The following is a 21,826-nucleotide window of genomic DNA, read 5'->3' as shown; positions in this document are numbered from 1 at the left end:
ACAAATTAACTATACTTTCTGTAGATTTTTAAGTAACTGAAATGCTTTTGTTTTGTTTCATTATAATTTGAAAAGTGAACCAAAATAGTTGGCAATTGACAGTAGGCTCTTACCTTTAATTATAGGCAGTAGCAAATAGACATGCATTTCATTCTTTAATTTGTTTCTTGCTGTAGATTGTGGATAGCTTCCTTTACTTGAAAGTCATCTCATGTAATAAAGATTAGTTATACAGGGGGTCCCTGGTATACATCTCCCTCTTATCTGTTGTTTCGCATATCCGTTGCTCATCAGTAGGGGAGCGTGTTCCAATTTATGTCAGTCCACATATCCGTCGCCAGCAGCCTCCTTCCCACTGTGATCAGCTGTTTTGCAGCATGCAGGAGGCTGGGGGAGAGGGGGAGGAGTAGGGATGGGGTGTGCTCGGAGGAGGGGGCGAAACTGGGTGGGAAGAGGTGGGGCAGGAAGAGGCGGAGCGGGGATGGAGGGTATCTGTCCCCAGTATCCGTCGTTTCGTTATCCTTCGCCATTTTCAAGAATGCAACCCCAACGTATACCAGGAACCTGCTGCAGAACATTCTAGAACTGTGTGAATCATATTGGAGGAAGTCTAACCTTGCACGCATTTGCTGTTAAAATGAGGCATTAATTAAATAAGAGGAAAGATGGTCCTTGAGAGACCCAGGTTCAGTTCTCTGCTATGTCCAATGCTTCCTGTGCCTCAGTTCTCCATCTCTAAGATAGGGATAATAGTACTTCCCTACTTCACAGGGGTGTGGCAGAGTTAAATGCATTCAAGATTGTGAGGTGTTCAGATAACTACAGTAACGAGGAAGGTTGAGGGGCAGATAAGTAGCTAAGGTAGATAAAGTAAATGTAACTGCAGGAAGGGCACAATTGCACAGAGAAAGTGCATAGAATTCCAAAGAGATGCTCCCCTTCTCTCCCCCCGCCAAATCATGAATCTTTTTAATCTTCCAGGTTTAACTTCTGGACACTTTTACTCTTTACACTCAAAGAAAGCTGTCTCTTGGGATACATATGATCAGGAAAAAAAGATTTGAATCTAAGATTGACCTGTGTAGAAAAATTTCACTGGCATTTTGTATAAACCAGAATGTTTCTTTGCCTTCACAGCTCCCATCAGTGCCACCTTCTAACTTTCTGTGGGAATGCCTAGTTATATCTGATATAACTAGATATCAGGGAGGAGGATAGCTCAGTGGTTTGAGCATTGGCCTGCTAAACCCAGGGTTGTGAGTTCAATCCTTGAGGGGGCCACTTAGGGATCTGGGGCAAAAATTGGTCCTGCTAGTGAAGGCAGGGGGCTGGACTTGATGACCTTTCAAGGTCCCTTCCAGTTCTAGGAGGTTGGTATATCTCCAATTATATAGAATTTGGTGCCGTGTGTACCAGGTTCTGTGTCTGTGATATCAAGGAATAGATGCAATTGGTGAGATCAAAAGGGATGATGCTGAGCCTTTGATCTTCACATGATTTAATTTAAAGAAACCTGAGAAAATTTTAGTAGAGCTGATCAGAGTCTGTATAATTTATTGCTTTATGGCTAAAGTTGTGGCTTTGGTCACCAGGAAAAAGTGAAGGTAATCTAATTTATGCTGCTACAGTAATACAGAGGTTTGGAATACTGCACCCCAAGGATCTTTGACCTCCCGTCTTGCTGTTGGAGAGAGATGTCCCCAATGTGATCAAATGTGAAATTAATTACTAGTTTTTGTGGAGCATTTTTTTCAGGAAATTTTGTGTTATATTGTCGTTACTGCCATGTCTTTTTAGTGGACTTCAAACAGGGTTAGTCTGGCCTCCTCCATATGCCAGGCTTGAATTTGGTTCTTCATTGTCACCTATGTTTTCACATCTTGGGGCTTTAACTCATATACTACACTTATTTTCAGAAGTAGATTTAATCTCTGAACCAAGGAATTAAATGTTGACATGGTATATAGGAATTTTTTAGCATGGACATGTATCTTACATGTGCAAATAAATAAGACAGCAAATTATTGCTCCATGATTGCATTTAACCCTTTACAAACGGGCCAGAGTTGAAGGGAAATGCTGAGCTCTTTTTGCGTATATACCATACTAGCTATTTGTTTTTTGCAACCCAATTCCCTTTTGCTAATACACATGTGGTTTCTTTCATTTAATTATAACTGCTTCTCTTGTTTCTTCTCAGGACAGAATAGGGTCAATAAAATCATCTGTTTATGTAGCAATAAGAATTGAAAAAACAGTTTTTAAAATATACTGTAGGTGTAAGGTTGTATTAAAGCTGTAAAGGTGTTTTGAGTTTCTAGATAGTATAACTCCTAAAGGAGTTACTACATACTGTTAGTCCTCATTATGACTGACTATATTTGAACAAGAGCAAACAGACACATGAATTCTGAGAATCATGTCTGTGCAAGACTTAATTAGCCCTAGGCTAAGGTATTTCAAGCTTCAATAGCTATGTTCCCTTAGGATACGCTGGCAAACTAGACACTGATTTTTTTCAGCAGTCTCTGCCCTTTTCATTGATGCAATACTGACTTTCTGTGATGGATATTTGACAGAAACTCCATGTTTTGTTTGGGGTAGTTGGATGTCAGGTGGAACCATCCAGCACAGCTACGGGCTACAGTAAATCATTCTTCTCCCTCAACACTTTTCCTTGTGTATTTTAAAATAGAACTCAAACTGGTTTTATTATTAGCAGTCCAGATACATTTTGAGAATCTTATTTCAGAAAGGTTATAATGTTTTGAATTAAAATCAGGATGTCTCTGGCTTTTAGTGGGAGAGTTTGTGGGTGTTATGGAGTAAAAACTTAACCCCAAATTTAAATGAGCTAATTTTAATTAAAACACAAATATATTAGCATGAATTTAAACACATTAATTTTAACAAAAGCTTAATAAATGTGTATCCATATAAACCATCAAAAAATCTTCCTTCTTTATAGCGGATAAAAATGTAGGTGCAGCATTGCAGGAATCCTTCACTAAGATCTTTCTAAAAGGGAAGATGGTATAAATTAACTATTTACCTTTTGTGATAGTAAATACCTAATTTTAAGTGTGAGTAACATATGCAACTATGTGAATTTGAACAAAAAGATACAAAGGAAATGAGGATTTTTTTGCTTTAAGTTGATTTCTTGGGCAGCATTTACCTGACCACCCCCCTGCCCTTTCATGTGAAAGTATTGTCCATATTGCGGTCTTCCACCTGCTGCTGAAGACTCTGATTGATATAGTCCACAGTCAAAATCAGGCTACTAAATTTGATAATCAGCAATCTACTTCTTTACAGCAACTCATCTCAGTGCTTTCAAGCAACAAGAACTGTGTGTTACCATTTCACAGGGTACGTCTACACTACGGGACTATTCCGAATTTGCATAAACCAGTTTTGTAAAACAGATTGTATAAAATCGAGTGCGCGCGGCCACACTAAACACATTAAATCGGTGGTGTGCGTCCACGGTCCGAGGCTAGCATCGACTTCTGGAGCGTTGCACTGTGGGTAGCTATTCCGTAGCTATCCCATAGTTCCCGCAGCCTCCCCCACCCCTTGGAATTTCCAGGTTGAGATCCCAGTGCCTGATGGGGCAAAAATCATTGTCGCGGGTGGTTCTGGGTAAATGTCGTCAGTCACTCCTTCCTCTGGGAAAGCAACGGCAGACAAGCATTTCACGCCTTTTTTCCCTGGATTGCCCTGGCAGATGCCATAGCATGGCAATCATGGAGCCTGTTTTGCCTTTTGTGACTGTCACCGTATGTGTACTAGATGCCGCTGACAGAGGCGATTCAGCAGCGCTACACAGCAGCATGCTTTTGCTTTTGCATGACAGCAGAGATGGTTACCAGCCATACTGCACCATCTACCAATCCATAAATTGGTAAAAAGATGATCATGGCTACCAGTCGTTTTGCACCATTTGCTGCTGTCATAAGTGCCCCTGGCTGCTCTTAGCCAGGCGCAAAAACAAATTGGGAATGACTCCCAGAGTCAATCCCTCCTTTTTGGTATCTAAAAATAGAATCAGTCCTGCCTAGAATATGGGCAAGTGTACTAGAGAACCACTGTATCAGAGAGCACAGCTGCTCTGTGTCAGATCCTGCAGAAATTATGAGCTGTATGCTATTCACAGGGGGTGCTCATGCAACAACCCCACCTGTTCATTCCGTTCTTCCCCCAGCCTTCCTGGGCTACTGTAGCATTGTCCCCCCACTTGTGTGATGAAGTAATAAAGAATGCAGGAATAAGACACAGTGACTTGTTAGTGAGAAATGAGTGGAAAGCAGCCTCCAGCTGCTATGATAGTCCAGACAGGACAGTAAGGAGTGTGGAGGAGAGGAGCCCAGCATCCCTCTGCTAGTCCAGGGGCAATTGAATCTCTTTTTTACACATGAAGGGTGGGGGCTGACAGAGCTCAGCCCCCTGTTGCTATGATGACGATGGTTATCAGCCATACTGCACCATCTACCAGGAAAAATTAGGGCCAGGCGCCCTTGATCGACCTGACGGATGCTAGTCAGCATGGTTACCAGCCCTTTTGCACTGCCCCATGTGCCAATAGGCTGATGATGAGGACGGGTACCAGTCGTTTTGCACCATCAGCCACCCATGGCGGGGGGGGGGGGGAGCAAGGATGTTGGTGTTCAGTGCTGCAGCATCGCGTCTATCTGCAGCATTCAGTAAAGATAGGGTAACATGTAAAAGAGTCAAGAGAGGATTGTTTTCCCTTTCACTTCTGGGGGTGGGGGGGGGGGGTGTGCGTAAATTGCCGAGCTATGCCCTGACCCACCGCAGACACTGTGTTTGACCCTAGAAGCATTTGGAGCTCAGCCAAGAATGCAAATGCTTTTCAGAGAGACTGCAGGAACTGTGGGATAGCTTGAGTCCTCCAGTCCATGAGCATCCATTTGATTCCTTGGCTTTCCGTTACGCTTGTCACGCAGCAGTGCGCTGAGTCCCTGCTATGGCGTCTGTCTGGAGATTTTTTAAAAATGTTTTTTAATTCGTCTTCTGTAACGGAGCACTGATAGAACAGATTTGCCTGCCCTTACAGCGATCACGTCCGCATGGTCCATGCGGGAGCTCTTTCTTTATTTTGATTTTTAACTGCATCGCCACACGTGCTGATCGGAGCTCCACGCTGGGCAAACAGGAAATATTCAAGAGTTCGTGGGGCTTTTCCTGTCTACCTGGCCACTGCATCCGAGTTCAGATTGCTGTCCAGAGCGGTCAGTGGTGCACTGTGGGATACCGCCCGGAGGCCAATACCGTCGATCTGCGGCCACACTAACCCTAATCCGATATGGTAATACCGATATTAGCGCTACTCCTCTCGTTAGGGAGGAGTACAGAAACCGGTTTAAAGAGCCCTTTATACCGATATAAAGGGCCTCTTAGTGTGGACGGGTGTGGCGTTAAATCGGTTTAATGCTCCTAAAACCGGTTTAAACGCGTAGTGTAGACCAGGCTACAGCTGGAACAAGCACTGTTCTATGCAGTTATAATAATAATAATAGGAGACTATCTCCCCCTGTCTTCATTAGCAGGCCAAGTACTGATTTTTGCCCCAGATCCCTAAGTGGCCCCCTAAAGATTGAACTCACAACCCTGGGTTTAGCAGGCCAATGCTCAAACCACTGAGCTATTTCCCCCTGCCGTTCCTTCTTCTAATGTTTGATCAATGAGATGTTTTTGAGTTTTTAAGAGTTTTCAGTCGAAGAGATCAAATTATGCCTCTGCCTTGTTTTTATGTGAACCTGTCTGTTCATTCAGATGGACCTGTGTAAATCACATGTGGCACCTACACCATAATTCTGCTCATGGAGGTCCCCACATCCATTACAGTGGGTCTTCAGCTTACTCATGGCTCTGGAAGCAGAACTCAGATCTCTCAGTCACTAACAGATGAGGAGAAACCACTGACCCTGTAAACTTTGATAGTACCTATTTTTTCAGTTTTTTCTGCTGTGATGTCAAATATTTATTTTAAATGAATAAAAATCATCATTTAAATTGTCCAGAAAATGCAGAAATGTAAGTATTGGACGTCATGTGGGGGTTTATCCATATTACTAATAGTAATTTCATTGCATGAAAAATGTAAACAATAGGAAAATGCTTGATATTTGATTTCATATGTGGATAACTGTCAAATTAAAACCAGTTTTATTGTGGACAAGACAGGGTACTGCTCTTCAATGAGAGCTGCTCCCTTGCAGCATTTCAGCTGTTAACCCCATGAAGTTTTGACAGTAGGGTTGTACAAAAAAAGGCCACCGTTTTCTTTATAATGGGGTGATTGTAATTTTGTCATTCTCGTACTCAAAAACTGAATAATTATTGTGATTAAACTTTTAAAAAAGAAAAAAAATCTTCATGTACAAATAACAAGCATGGAAGTTTTCTACTCGGAACTGAAATGCTCCTGGAAGTGTTTGCTCAATGCACAGCAGCGGTCAAAAAAGCATACAAAACATTAGCATTTATAAAAATGTGCTAAAAATAATAATTGTACGCTATGGATTCTGCTGGGAACCTCAAGTTTGGCTTTCCCTTGCTGAGGCCTGTATGGCCTGTGGACTACTTGAGCTTGGCAGCACCCTTGGGGATGAGTGGCAGATGCTCTGTTGGGCTCTACCAGGCTTCTTTGGGTTGACTTCTCCTTGGTTTGGAGGAGAGGGGGATTGGTGGTAGTCTCCCAAAACCACTCATTTAAGGTGCCAAAAAAAACTATCACAGTGGATTATACAAATCTTCATAATATGTTCCTCTCTCCTTTCTTTCATACTCTGGCAAGCAATGAAATTGGTAACAATGAAGTATTATCATTGGTCATTTTTAGTTAGCATCCATTGAAATAGACAAGGCAGCTCACACCTCTTAGTTATTGTTTCAGGTTTGCAATTATAGGCATGTTACTGGATCAGTTACAGGTGGTTTGAAGGGATCTTGGTAACCTATGAGATAAAGACTTATTTAAAATGAAAGGTTAGAGAACAAGAAGACAGCATAAAAGATGCTGGTACACAGTATTGCCGTGTACTAGCTCAGTCTGAACCCTGTTTTTGATCTCAAGGAAACATTCTGGCAAACGGGAATCGCCAGAGCACAACCGGGCGTAGAGAGCACTATGTTGTCAAAACCGGCAGAAACCTGGTTAAGTTTACAGCTCCTTTTCATTGCCGAAGCAACATAAAAGAGCCATATTTTTGGTGTGATATATTTACGCACTTCCTGTTTCCCATTGTGAGCTTCTCCTCAGTCAGCCTGAGTAATGATTCATTTGTTAAGCCTTGACAGTCTTTTTTTTACTGGTTGTGACTGTAGAATTTGCTTTGTGGAAGAATTAGGCTGAAGAAGTGGCTGGGCTATAACTGCTTATGTTTGAAGTTGAAACATAATGAAATGCAGTTTGGAAATGCTCTTTGAAAAATATCTTGAATTTTTTTCTTTGAGTGCATAGTTTTATATTTTTGAGTTGAGTTGAATGACAGATATTTTCCTGTCAGCAAAGATAAAATAATACCTGGCTGACTATTGACCTAAGAGAATTTAATCTACTATCATATGTTACTAGTTCAAATACATCTTACCCAAATCTGTGCTTGAGATTCTTGATTTTGTACTGTCATCGATGTTTATTAGAAAGTGATTGTTCAGCATTATAGAAACACGCAGTATCTGTCATTAGCCAGGGCCATTGTTCATACTAATAAATTGAAGACCTTTCATTGAAAGTGTTTCTCTTATCCTTTGCCATTGTAGTAAAAAGAAAACAACATTGGTTAGCTATACCTTTCAAGCTCTCCTGACAGCAGTTGATACTATGACTAATATTTACAGACTAAATATTTTCATTAACAGCTGTTTTATGGGTAAAGGACCATACCAACCAATAAAAATAACAAAATACAGTTTTTCAATAGAAAATTGCCTAGTAAATGTTTATGACTTTAGATATGGTTGATAAAACTACTACTTATAGAAACCTGTTTCATGGCAAAGTGACACTTCTTCCTTCCAACATTTATTCTTTAAAAGTTTCCTAATGTTCACATTTCTTTTGTCTTCCTTTTTGGTGGAACTGAATACATTTATGTCGCGTATTCATGATTCTGCTCTGTTGAAGGATCCCAAACTATTAACTGCTCTGTCTGTGTTCTACATGCTAGCAGCCATCTCTGCTTACAAAAAGTAAAATAAATAAATACAATAAAAATCCTAATTTAATTTGTACAACCTAGAGGGCAATGTTTGTGGGAGTGTGCACATGTGTATGTACATATATGCAATAATTTGGCAGCGAAGTTGGTGAAAATTGGACTGCTGAAGTTGGTTATCTCGGGGGATGAGGGGAGGTCTCCAGTAAACCATTGTGGATACTGATCTTTGCCCTACTTAGAGTAATTTCAGAGATATATTTGCGAAAATTTAAAAAATTGCCGTATGCTTACTCCCCACCCCAATCCACCCCATGCTGGATTCTATTTTATTACCAAGAGACTTTGTGTGTAAATGGAAGATTTCTTTTTTTATGTTCAGGCTGCTCACCATGCTAAATTCCTTATGAGAAGAGTCCTGTAGTCTGGAATCTCTGCTATTGCTCCTCATTGTGTATCGTTGCAGGCTAGTGGTCTCCTCAGCAGAAAGATAATTTACAAGGCAGGAATAAAATCTCAGTTTCAGGGATGCCACAGTCCAATATGAATGATTGTCACAATCACTTCCATTCTAGTGGATAGTATTGCCAAATGTTTGATTGTAACATCACCAAATTAAACTGACAGAGATAACAGGTCTAACATAACAGTTTCTGTTCACACCCATTTGCATGATCACACCCGTTAATAATGGGAAATAATGAGAGAAGGTATAAAGATGTATATGACAGATTATAACTACGAAAATGCCACTAATTTTTTTTGTTTGCTTGAGTGTAATATGGGTTCTTTAATAAAATGCTTAATGAAAATGACTAGCCTAGCTTGGCTCTAAAACTAATTTTTCCTTTCATAAAAAAGCACAAACATTAAAAAAAGTATTATACAATATTTAACACCTTTGCCTTCAGTGCAGTATTTGAAGACTGTGTGAGCCTTTCATTTCTTGCATTTGCAGAGAAGTTGCTTATCTGTCTCTGCTACATAGATGAATAGTTTCAGGTGTAAAAATTTTTTTGGAAGGATATACATATTGTACATACATATATGTATAGTTTTGCAAATTGAGGCATCATGGGTTGGCTTGTAGTCTTCTCCTATTTTCACACCCAATCGAGGTCTCAACCCAGTGTACTGATTCTATTTTCAGCTTGTTGCCAGGCAGATTTTTGTATTTCTCCTTCTGATTGCTCAGCCTCCAGCTACTGATAGGTGTATGCAAACTAATCTTCAGCAGCCAACCAGAGGGGCTATGCAAATCTCCGCTTAGTCCTGTGACATCAGACTAGTCAAGTATAGTTTCTGTTGCTGGGAGAGCTGATAAGGTGGCAACATGGCTGCAGGGGGCTCTCTTTTGGGTATGTTTTTTACATTTACAAACAATTTTTATCATTATTTAATGTAAAAGTAAACAAATGGATTCCCCGCTCCCAGAAAAAAAAAGAAAAAGGTAATCAATATTCTAACCAAGTTTTAATTACAGGAAATAAAACATCAACAAGTTTTGAAGGAACAAGAAGTCTTGCTTTCTTGAATTAGATTAGAAGGATCTGGTGTTTTTAGTAGTGACCTATATCTGTGGTAGTGCATAGAAGCAAGCAAATAAACAAAACAGTCCCCAACAGGTGTACATCATCTCTCTGTGGAAAGCAAATCTTCCCTAGAGAAAAACAAACCTAGTATATTAAGAGCATGTTAAAATTCACATTTTTGAGAAATTGAACAAATGCTCTTTTAGGGTAGATTTTCAAATAGCCATTTTTGGTTACCAAAAGAAAGGAGTTAAAAATATTAATGTTTTGTTTGACACACAGTAAGTTTAACACAATTTCTTAATGCTACTCCTGCTTATTTTACAGTTTTTTGCCACTTCCTCTTCACTTTCTTCTTTCATTATGTCTAACAAGTGACCTCAGAGGGCTGCTGTTAATGACATCAGATTCTTCTGAGATGAGCTGTCTGATGCCACAGTTGCAAAGGCTAAGAGGTCAGAATTGCATCACTGCACTTAGATGCACGTAGTAAGTGGACTAATTTAGAAGAAAGCTATTCTAAATGTAAGTGTAAATGCCTTACTTTCTTCATTAGATAGAGCCAACTCAGTATGCACTTTAACAGAACATTTTTTATTTATGGTGAAGAGGCCTAACTTGGAATAGTGAATCATATGCCAGTTAATGTTCTCTCTTGTAGCTTTAGTCCTCATGTGTTTTGTGTAAGTATTCACTGTAAGTTTCTTCTATAATATAGGTATGGTTTAGGCGATATTCTTGTAATGTGTAGAAAAACTTCAAAACAAAAGTGGAATTCATTTTTTTTTAAATAATTGTCAGGTTTTTCTTTGTGTAGTAACTAATCTTTTCTTTTTTTACCTTTTGTATATGAATGATTAGTTCAAGTGTGCAATCTGTATTTTTTTTTGTTGCATGTTGCATAATTTCATTTCATTTGGGGATTTCAGAAGTAGATATAGGTTTTAATTCTACAAGTGTTGTGATGTTGTGTATCAATTTCCTTGGCATAATTAACTCTGGTTGATATTGCTTAATTATGTTGCCAAATGGGGAGTGGTAGTAATGAATCCTGTGTTATGTCAAAAATGCGAATAAGACACACACACAACACCACAGATGCGTTTAAAATGTACTAACTCATCTTTAAAAAGTGTTAACTCAAATTGTATTTATATACAAACATATTTGCTTTCTCATTTGATTGGCTATAAATGTCACCATGTTAGAACATTAACTTCTGCTGTTTTACAAATGTGTGGCAGTAGCAATATTTATACATAAGGCTTTGAGGTGTTGCAGTTCATGGAAAGCTGAGGTTTTGAATTCTCTGTAAAGATTAAACTCCACAATAGTCCTAGGAAGAAAGGAAAAAATAGACCAGTGAGTCTTGTTAATATGGCTAAATTCCCTTCAAGAAATACTGCTACTTTTCATAATCCAAATAAGCATTGAAATGTAATTCTGAGAACAAGTTGAGGCTCTTCTCTATATTTTATTACAGAGGGTGTGTGTGGGGTGTGTGTGTGTGAGAGAGAGAGAGAGAATCTGATTTAACAAGTTAACAAACTGATTGCTTTTAGCAACCTGAATTGTTTTTGTGATGCTTACTGGAATGTGCATTTTTAATGGAAATACCAAGTTATTGGGAGAGATGCTCTGCCGCCCCCCCCCTTAAAAACAAACATACATTTTGGGAATGAATGTTGTTGTTTCCACTTCTTATAGCATCTGTCAAGACAGATAGTAGTGGACCAAGTTATATTCAACTCTGTGGAATTGCTTGGGTAAAGCCGAAAGATTTAATTTGAGTAAATGCACCTACACAGAGCAGCTGCCCTGTAATGTAGGAAGAGAGTTCTAAAACTAATGTCATAGTTACAGGTTCATTAAGCCGTTTAGCACATCCAGGAGGTGCAAGACACAAAAAATTAGGAAAAATCTGAGCTGTTACCTCGAGGGGGTGGTGGGGTGGAGGAACTGTTCCTCAAATAGAAATGGTATAGAAAAGGTAAAAATACTTTGAACTGAAGTTCTGTTCGCTAAGGCCCAGCTTCAGCAAACCACTTAAGCACATATTTTAAGTGCATGCTTAAGTGCCTCACTGAGGCCATATCTACACTAGCAAGCTTCCTGTGGCACAACTGTGTTGATACAGCTGTGCCACTGTAAGATCGCTTGTGTAGCCGCTCTTTGCTGACAGGAGAGAGCTTTCCTGTCAACATAATAAAACCACCTAAACTAGCAGCATTAACTATGTTGGTGGGAGATGCTGTGCACACGAGTGCATATGCTGGTGAAACTTATGTTGCTCAGGGGGTGTTTTTTTTTCACACCCCTGAGTGACAAGTTTTGCCAACATAAGGGGTAATGTAGACATAGCCTGCATAGGGATGGACATAAACATGTGCTAAGTACTTTCCTGAATTGTGGTCTAAGAGAGAATCTCGCGTATTAAAAAATGATTCTTTGTCTCACTTTGGTTTTGCTCTCATGAGAGGAGCAGTGCTTGAATTGTCTTTTGGAATAGTGAGAAGAATATGTGCATTATGAAATATTCTAAGGGGGAAAGGGTTAACCACTGCAGTATCTAAACTCAGCTGCTTTTTTTTAACCCATTTTTTAAACTAATGTCTACATTAGTGAAAGTTTGTGGTCTTAGAATATGTCCTGCTCCAATTTAGCATACAAGGACCTGTAGATATAAAATGCGGTATCTTTACTGAGACTGTAAATGTCTGGTTTGCTACAGTTATCACCTAGTTCTGTTGTGAAGCTTCAGTTGTTTCATTCAGACCAGAAAAAGGGCTTCTGATTAAATGGTTTAGCACTTATTTGGGAATCTGCTTATATTGATTAAAATGTCATTTCTATGTACAATAGTTCAGCCTTATTTGTTTTCACACCCTGTCTGGATTCTTGGTAGTACCCTCGTGTGCTTCCCTTGTTGCTGGGCAGAATTTGAGGAGCTGATATCTGATTGGTTGTCAGGCAACTGCTGATTTGAGCCAATCAGATAAGGTATTTGAATTCTTTCCCAGTACAATAACAATGAAGCAACTGCTGATTTATTTTTCCTATGGGGAGATTATGTAAACTAAGAGCATTGCTGCACCAGGCTCCCTCTTGGGTATGTTTGAAAAATTACAAGGCTTCTCTGTACTAGAAGGGGGAAAGGCTGTTTGTTTATGAACTTGTTTACTACTTAACCATTTCATTGAAAGGTCAATATTATATATAGTAAAAAGTCTATTAAAATAGTGTAGTAGGTTTAGAACTATCCCATATTTAATCTGTTAATATGTTTATTAGAAAATAGAGCAAACTGTGATATAAATGCTGTAAGAAATTCTCACCCTAAAATTGACATACAGGTTTAATTGATATTGTTCAGCTAACACTCCTTTAATTTTAGCTTTAAAGGGGAGAACTCAAAAGCTAACTCAAAAATTTCTGTAACATGTACCAGAAATAAATTGTATTTGTGGCTGCCAATCTATTATATAACAATCCTGTTCGTTACATTTCAAAAGTAGATATAATTGTGAAAGACTCCAAATAGGTGATGTTTTGTATATTGTGCACTTTGCTATTTGAACTGCAATCAGATAAGGTAGACTTAAGAAAATATATGTTAGCGATATCCAAACATATCACTGGTGCAGAACATCTTAGCATCTGTCCTCTTTTTCAGATTGATTTACATGGAAACAGTGTAGTTTTTTCCTTTGTGTATAAGGATATAATTGTTTTCTGTGAATTTCAGAATTAATGCCAGGTTATTTTAACTTGTTACTGCAGTTCATTCCAGTTTGAAAACTGAGTTTTAGGAACCATTTTTAAAAATGCAGGTTCCATGCAGTTCTTTCATTCTGTACTTTGGAGTTTTGGACTCTGCACCTAGAACAAAGTGCCCTGATCAATTGCTCTTCTTATTTCTTGGACTGACTATGCCAAATGCTAACTAGATTTGCATATTTGGATAACTATGAAGGGCATTGATTTACATGATCATAGAGAAAACCATCTTTATTTCCTCCACATAGTTCTTGCTCTTTGGCAAGTGTTTTTGTGGTTATGATGGTTTTGGCTAATACACATTCTGGGGATTTTATGTGAACACTGTTCTAGATTGACTGTATTATGAAAAGAACCATTGTGCACCGTTGTTTGGATCCCAACTTGTTTCACTGCTTTCCATAACCTTCTCTTTGTCTGTCTCCTGTTACCAGGCAGGATTCAGAAAGCTGGCTGCTGATTGGCTAACTTTTTGAGCAGCTCTTGAGCTGCTCATATGAGCAGACGATTATAGGCTAATCCATAGCAGCTATGCTAATGCCTGCCTTTGTTGTTTCACAGCAGTGATCTCTCCTGCAAAAGACTTGAGGAAGGGAAAGGGAAAACTCTCTAATTGGCTGAAGAAGGGGTCCTTCATGTATTGTTAAAAATACATTGGCACATTTTTGGTTTTACCATATAGCCACTGGCCGTTTGAATGTTGGTCCTTTGCCTTTCAGTAGGGAGAAAAATCTGCAGATATTATTGGAGAGATGTTCCTGGTGGTGTTTGCCTATTTGGCACAGAACTATATATGATTTTCAAGCTTAATATGAAAGAGAAGGCTAAGGGAATTGTCGTAAGTGAATTTAGATATACACAATATTTGTGCGTGTTGATGTTTCATAATTATGATTGCCATCTATGCAAATTTTTTAAAAACTTTATTTATAGAATCCAACCCCTTGCACGTTTTCTATCTAGATACATGAATCATTTTGTGCACCACTGTACAAATGCCTTTCCTTGAGATAAGAAATGCCTGATTTATAAAAGTTACTTTTGCTTGGTTGGGCACCTGTGGCAGTACTTTCTTTGTTGCGAATTGGTCATGTGATTTTTAAGAATTGTGGAAGTACTCAAAACGCTATTTGAAGAGTCTTAAGCAAAGCATTACTACTTGGACACTTTAGGATATTTAATTTATGTAAATTGAAAATAACAGTGGTTCTAGATATTTTGCTCAGGCAAGTCCTTGATAAGCGTAGCCTTTTTCTAGAATTATTCTTTGAAACGTGGCCTCTTTACCCCCTTTAGTCAGGGAAGGTAGATAGATATGTGAAAGAAGACTGCTGATTGGCTTGCACGGATGTGACCAAACCTGTATGAACCGGTCTGTTGAATGCTACTTCCTTATTGCTTTGGCTGTTTCTTGTCACACTCTGCGCCTACAAGAGAACTGTTACATGGCTGCAGTGTGCTCCCTTGTGGGTATGGCTGGAAGTTATGCTCTAAGTTTTGTGTGCAGTGATGTATTTATTAACGAACCAAATGTAATTTTCATTTTAACTTTTCAGAGTTTGTGCTAGCTTTTGTTTAATGTTCTTTGGCTGCAGTAGTTAATCTGTAAAAGATCTGCATGTCCGTTAAAATCACCACCTAATGATGGATTTTTATTAAAAAAACTTTTTTTTCCTTTTTAGAATAATTTTAAAAATTATAATTATATTTAAACTTTTGGTTTTAGGAAGGTTTTTAGACAATATATTTTTGGACACAAAGTAAACTGTTAAAAACGGTTTAAATAAAACCTGTTCTCATAATGTAAAAAAAAAAAAAAGTTTTGGAAGATGCATCTTTATTTTAGAAAAAGAGGAGAAAAAATAATTTACATTCTACTGTGGGTGTTTGCCATAGTACGGTAGTCTTGTAAAAAAGCAAAATAGTCAAGTGCCTTTCCTTTTTCTGCATAATATAGTAAATACACATTAATAAAAAAATTAAATATGTTTCCACATTAATTATTTAGACAACTAAGGAATATGTAACAAAGCAAATTGGTAATGTTTCTGATTTTTACATGCTTTGCTTTTCAATTGTACGTTTGTAATTATAAAAGGCATCTGAAAACAGAGATCCACTGTTTTCCTGTATACACTGTAGTTGAAATTTCATGTCTATTGAGATGTATTTACCTTAGTTTGTAAATTACTATATGTGGTTGCAAACTTCATTCTGATTAAAGGTTCACACAAGAAAAATCCCATTGTATAATTCTATTGCATTGTGGTCCTGGAGATCATAAATTTAAATTACTTCTTTTCTCTTATTAGTTCATATATAAAGGACCCTTACAATCTGCACATTACATTTAACAAGTTGGTGGGAGGATCTTCTGTTATCTTCTCAAACTCTCTTAATTCCTTAGACAGATTAGCCAAACCTAAAATTATTCCATTATTTAAATTAAAGCAGTAAAGCAGATTTTTATTCCAAGACATATCTCCTTGTTAAAATTTTTATTGCAGGATGGCTATGAGCACAATAAATAATGAAATTTTTCTTCTACATTATACAAGTAGGGTGAGATGAACATCTCCAGAGGTGTGAAATTACTTGCCTTAAGCTCATTTGAAGCTGTTTTGGTGAGAGGAAGGAGGAGATGTGTGCTAGTTTATAAAGCATATGCGTTTGAAGTGTTTTAAATGTTTTCATGTGCATCTATTAACTTGCATATTAAAAATACTTGTGTAAAATGTATTTTAGGGGGGTTTGCACACTGTGTAGATAACTTAAAAGGATACTAACAAGTCATTTGGACTTGACATTTGGTCGATCTTTAAACAGCTATAATCTGATGAGGGAGACGCTACAAAAATAAATTTCAAAGCAACTATTTTATGGGTATCATAAAAATTTGAGTGCTTGCTCCCTCTGCTGGCGGTGCAGCAGCAGTTAATCGTATACAGATGTTCTTCTTTGACATACTGATCCTGGCGTAAATATGGGGAGCAGGTTTAAGAGGTTAAACAAAACATGTATTTCTTTTTTGCCTATCAGAATGCTGTCTAAACAGTAATGGTTACTCAAATATGAGAACTAAAGTTTGGCAGGTAGAAAAGAGTAAAAATAATAAGGAAGTGCATTAATGAATAATGTAAATGTGAATGGAAGACAGTTGGGAGGAAAAAACATTCTCTTTATTGCACAGTAGAACCTCAGAGTTATGAACTGACCAGTCAACCAGACACCTCACTTGGAAGTACGTAATCAGGCAGCCGCAGAAACAAACAGAAACCCGAAAACCAGTACAGTACTGTGTTTAAATGTAAACTACTAGAAAAAACCCAGCATTTTTCTTCTTCATAGTAAAGTTTCAAAGCTGTATTAAGTCAGTGTTCGGTTGTAAACTTTTGAAAGAACCATAACTTTTTGTTCAGAGTTACGAACATTTTAGTGTTACAAACAACCTCCTTTCCCAAGGTGTTTGTAACTCTGAGGTCCTACTGTATCTTCTTTCAGGAAGTTTCCTTGTATTATCAATTACAGAATACAATATTTAGTGGCTGTAGGCTTGGAACCTACCTTGATTGGTTAAATTACAAGATGTTGCATTCCAGGCAGGCATCATAGCAGCTTTAAATGGGTTAATGAGAAAAGCTCACTTATTTCTGTAGACAGTTTCCAATTACAGTACCACTGTCTTCCCCTCCCCGCCCCCCAGGGATGCCTGAAGTCTTGAATCATAACAGATCCTTTGAGTGTTTTCGAGCAGAATGTTTTTAAATAATGATTTTTATCGAATCTATTTTTAAACAATCTAAATTATATTTTATTTACATGTTAGTTCTTTACTTCCCATTTTATAGTCTTTAATTGCTAAAGTAAATGTTTTATGATTCTTCTTTAATTTCCTAGTTAGTAGAATTTCAGATTTATGTAGAGATTTTTTTTTACTAAGAAATTTCACACTTAGAATGCTCATTTAAGCTGAAAAAAGACAAGTCCAGAGTCTCATTAACATTCTGTGAGAACAACACAAACTCAAACCCTAAATTGATAAGCAAATAGCCCTTCTGACCAACGCTACCTTCCTGTCTATTGAACCTCCACAAGTCAAGAAAGCTGAAGTGCATTGGCCAGGCTGTATTCCTTCATTAAGATCTGCAGTTTGAAGTCAAGGGACTTGTGTTCCTACATCATTTAGAAAAAGTGCCTTGGACTTGGAAAAATTCTTGCTCTGCCACAGACTTTTGACCTTGGGCAAGTCATTTTGCGTCTTTGTGCCTCAGAATCCCTGTCAATAATATTCCTTGCCTCTGAGTGTTAAATACATTAAAAAAGATTAAGGTGCTTGGATACTATGATAATGGGGCCCATATAAGTTTATATATATGTAGATAAGGAACGTAGGTCCTTCTGAAAACTTAGTTAATATATTGAAATATATGTAACTTTTCATTGTGAACAATGAAGTAGTATTATTTTGAAGTGACAGACATTTTTATGCCCTGGGAATTTTTAATAGAAATGCAGTTTGAGCCCTGATGCTACAAACACGAATGCAGCTGGTTAACGTTAAGCACATGAGTAGTTTCATTATTGGCAGTATATTCATGAGGGAAGTTGTATACCTTCTTTAGGTGTTTGCAGGATCAGGGCCTTAATTTTCAAAGTTTTGGGTTTTTTTTGCCTGTTAGGGTTTTGTAAAAATCAAATAAGACCCTGTTAGTGGTGGCACTTAAAAACCCACCTTTTATAATTTTGACCATTATAAATTTATAATCGAATGTTGTTGTAATACAGATTTTCAGATGAGTTTTACAAAGACTCAGCCTGCTTTAAATAAATGTTTATTTTTCTGTATGTTTGTTTTTAAATGAGCCATTTAAATCAGTGATCAACTATAGATTAATCATGGTGATTTAAATCACTCCACTCAGGGTTCAAGAACAGAATTTTAAATTGGTCCTTTGCATATTCCAACTTTTATGAGCTTGTAAAGAAAATCAAGTAGTTGTTTCTTCTAAATTAGGAGCATATAATTTTCCCATATACAAAGGATGAGATTTTCATAGTGGGGACCTAGTACAGAGTTTCTCAACTTGTGTGTTGCGACCTAAAATTGCGTTTCCAGAATGTTTCAAAGGGTTGCATGGCAGCTCCTGTCCGATGGGGCTGTCTTGGCCTGGGCTCTCTGCTCCAGATGGCACTACCTCTGGGATCTCAGTGCTACTCAGGTTTGGCGCAGCTGCCCCTCTGTCATGATGATGGGAGACTGGCCAAGCCAAATTTGAGCAAGTGGCGCGACAACCCCATGTACTAGGTCACAATGCCTCTTACAAATTTGAGTGGCACTGCAGCCCTAGAGTTTGCAGAGAGCTGAACTCTTCCACGCACCTTGGGCACAGGACACAACCTCCCTCCTCTCCCCTCCAGAACTATTTACTGGGTTGCGATGGGCTGGCACCTTTCCCTCTCCCTCCTCAAGCAGGGCCTCTCTCCTTCCCTCCCCCTGCGACAAGCCGTCAACATTTACAAATGGGTCCTGAGCCCAGAAAGATTGGCAACCACTGACCTAGTGTGGTATTGACATAGCCTGCACAAACTTTTGTAATTCTCAGATGAAAAACTTTCTTTTTAATAAGAGCTGGTAAATGTAAAAACATAGTAAAATAAATCATTAACTGCTGCGTTAACGTTAAACTTGGGAGAATTTATTGTCTCTTGCATGTTTTTGGAGACAGTGAACCATCCATTTGTCCCCTTAATTTGTAAATCTTTCAATATATGTTGTCAGTAGCTACTGGTGTGGTGCTCTGCTCTTGTTCGATGATAACAGTCAGCTGCGTGCGTGTTCCCTCTGTGTGCTGCCCCAGCTCTGTACAGATAGCTGACACAGCAAACCCCAAGAGAACCCCCAAAGACCACAGACTCTAGTAAGGTACAAAGGAACCCAAGCCCAGTTTATTGTCAAACAAAGCACAGTAATAGTTTCCTGTAGATTCTACAAGACATACTATGAATTTGTGCCCCCCTTGGCAATGGACCGGCTCAGTCAGTGGCGGGACTTTCCACTGCCCCCTAGGCCAAACAAAGATGCGCACTCTGGGACCTACCTTTATACAGTTACAGGACAGATTACTCATCCCTACCAACGTATTGAAGTACAGCCCCTTGGCTCATTAGGGTGCTGTCTCCTCCTTTGATCATGTTGTTTCAAACAGATCTATCCATCATGCTGTCCTTTTGATCCTGTCTTTAAGATGCACCTGCCTGTTCCCCATTATCTCTGTGGAGTGTTCTGATGCCATCTTGGCACAAGTTCCTCTTATTAGCACTTACGTGTGGATGCACCTGCTTCTAGCAGCCCTCTTCTTGTCAACTTCTGAGAGTGGGGCCCGCCTCTGGCTCACAGCCCAGCTTTTGCTTAGCAATGCCTGGAAGTACATTGGTTCAGGCTTCAGGCCTCAGACTGGGCCTCTGACACACGAGTTTATATTTCAGGGCCTCATCTTACTATATATGTGAGGAGATTAGGTAAACTGGCAATTTGCAGAACAGTGCCTCATTCAATGTTTTCATGAAATGATCCTTCAGATTTCACGAAAACCATCAACAAAGCCTACTGCTTCATTATCCCCAGCAAATCAAATCTGCCTTTCTAGATGCATACTGGGATGAGTTCTCTCCACTGCTACCAGAGTGCAAAAAAAAAAAAAAAATTTAAAAATTGAGCACAAGGGACCAGTTTCTCAGGTGGTGTAAATCAGCATTGGTCCATTGTATTGAATGGCGCTAACCTGGTTAACCCCAGCTGAGCATTTGGCCTAGGTCTTTTACTGAACAGTTTCATTCTTGGAGTAGAGAGAGTTCCTTATATTCCTCTACTGCTTCTAAACAACATTTAATTTAATCCTTTCAAACTGAATCTAAAACTAGAGTAGATCCAAGACAAGTTCACAGTCTAGTCCTAATAGAAATCACTCCTTATCTTATAATATCTAACTCTTATGTAGCACTTTTCATCAGCAGATCTCAAACTGCTTTACAAACGAGGTCACTATAATTATCCCCGTTTTATAGATTAGGAAACTGCGGCTCTTGGAGGGGCAGTGGTTCTCCTATAAGAAGGGTCTTAATAGCAACTGGTATAACAAGACAGTGATGTGATATATATGTTGATACACTTTCTCCATTTGCAAAAGTATAGTGAACATTTCAGCTTCCTTAGAATGGCTGGACTTGATTTGATTTGTCAGCTAGTATATGTGGAGTTTAGAAATTGATTTTTAAATCTAGCATTTAGTCAATATTTTTCTTAATTGTTTGCCTCAATTATCAACCAGTTTAGTGACCTGGAGAGAGAGCTTTCTAATTTTTGTAGCAGGTTTGATGTAGGGAATAGGTGTTTGTAAGTATGTAATTTCTTGAAAGCTATACATCATACCCAAAATAATTTGGAGGAAAGTGCTTCTTTAAAAGTTGTTTTTATGTCAATTACAGATTTATCAGTACAGTGTTAGTCCATATTTTTACCCATATAATAGAAAAATGTTACCAAGGTCCCATAATCTATAGGGATAAAGTTATATGAAAGGGGGGCTTTTTAACATGAAGTTGTAAACGTTTTGTCATTTAGGAGTTTTTGTTCTTCAAGTCATTGCACATGTGCATTCCACTTTTGGTGTCAGTATGCCTAGTGCACTGCAGTTGGAAACTTATTCCCTCCGCGCTACCTGTTCGGTATCTCGAGCTTCCCCTGCTTCTGCTCACTACTATGTGCAGGTATAAAGGGCAGAGCCACCCCTAACCCTTTCATTTATTTTTTTAGCTCCTCCCACAGTGTTCATTGCGTTAGGATAGTAATGTGGTTTTTTTAAAACTACAGAGTGACCCACATAATAGCTATTTGAAGCTATTTGAAGTGCTTGGGGGAAGAACATATGAAGGACTGGTGCCAGATTTGTGGAGAGTTCAAGCCTAGGACAAAGAAGGATAGGGAAGCTAGGCTGAACTGCTGATGGAGGTGGTGCTTAGGCTACTGTCAGTTAACCAGTCTGACATGGTACTGAGTGCTGCAGTGTCAGTGAGAAGTGCTCCTCCAGCTTTAGCAGAATCTCAGCACCGTTCTTCGTCACCCTTATCAAGGAAGAAATACAAAGCTTCTAGAGAGGGACCAGCCAGGGGAAAGTCTCCACTCTCTAAGGCTTTGTCTACACTGCCTCTGTCAGGGTTGTGAAAAAAACACACTGACAAAAGAGCTGGTGTGGACAGTGCTACATGGACATAGCTAATGCTGCTTGTTGGAGTGGTTTAATTATGTTGGCAGGAGAGCGCTCTCCTGCTGGC

The 21,826-nt window shown here is 38.6% G+C and overlaps 1 protein-coding gene across 10 annotated transcripts in view; it reads left to right on the top strand.

Moving 5' to 3' along the window:
• The window catches only part of LOC120373759 (activating transcription factor 7 interacting protein), a 180,480-nt gene that overhangs the window by 55,021 nt on the left and 103,633 nt on the right, over positions 1-21,826 (top strand). Inside the window, exons 1-2 of one of the 10 annotated variants that reach the window (XM_039492641.1) lie at positions 9,499-9,544; positions 10,046-10,173. The exons of 4 other annotated variants lie outside the window; for them this stretch is intronic. Coding sequence is in view for 4 of the 6 variants with exons in the window: in XM_039492586.1 (XP_039348520.1) it covers positions 9,602-9,636 (35 nt within the window). In the remaining 2 variants the exon portion in view is untranslated. Of the gene's footprint in view, positions 1-9,486; positions 9,637-10,045; positions 10,244-21,826 lie in introns of those variants that run through there. 5 more of the 10 variants (XM_039492604.1, XM_039492612.1, XM_039492633.1 and 2 more) reach the window with 5 other exon arrangements.

Source organism: Mauremys reevesii, linkage group 1 (assembly GCF_016161935.1).
Source record: "Mauremys reevesii isolate NIE-2019 linkage group 1, ASM1616193v1, whole genome shotgun sequence".
NCBI lineage: Eukaryota > Metazoa > Chordata > Testudines > Geoemydidae > Mauremys > Mauremys reevesii.
The sequence above is the reverse complement of the archived record's forward strand: the minus strand, read 5'-3'. Positions and strand labels throughout refer to the sequence as shown.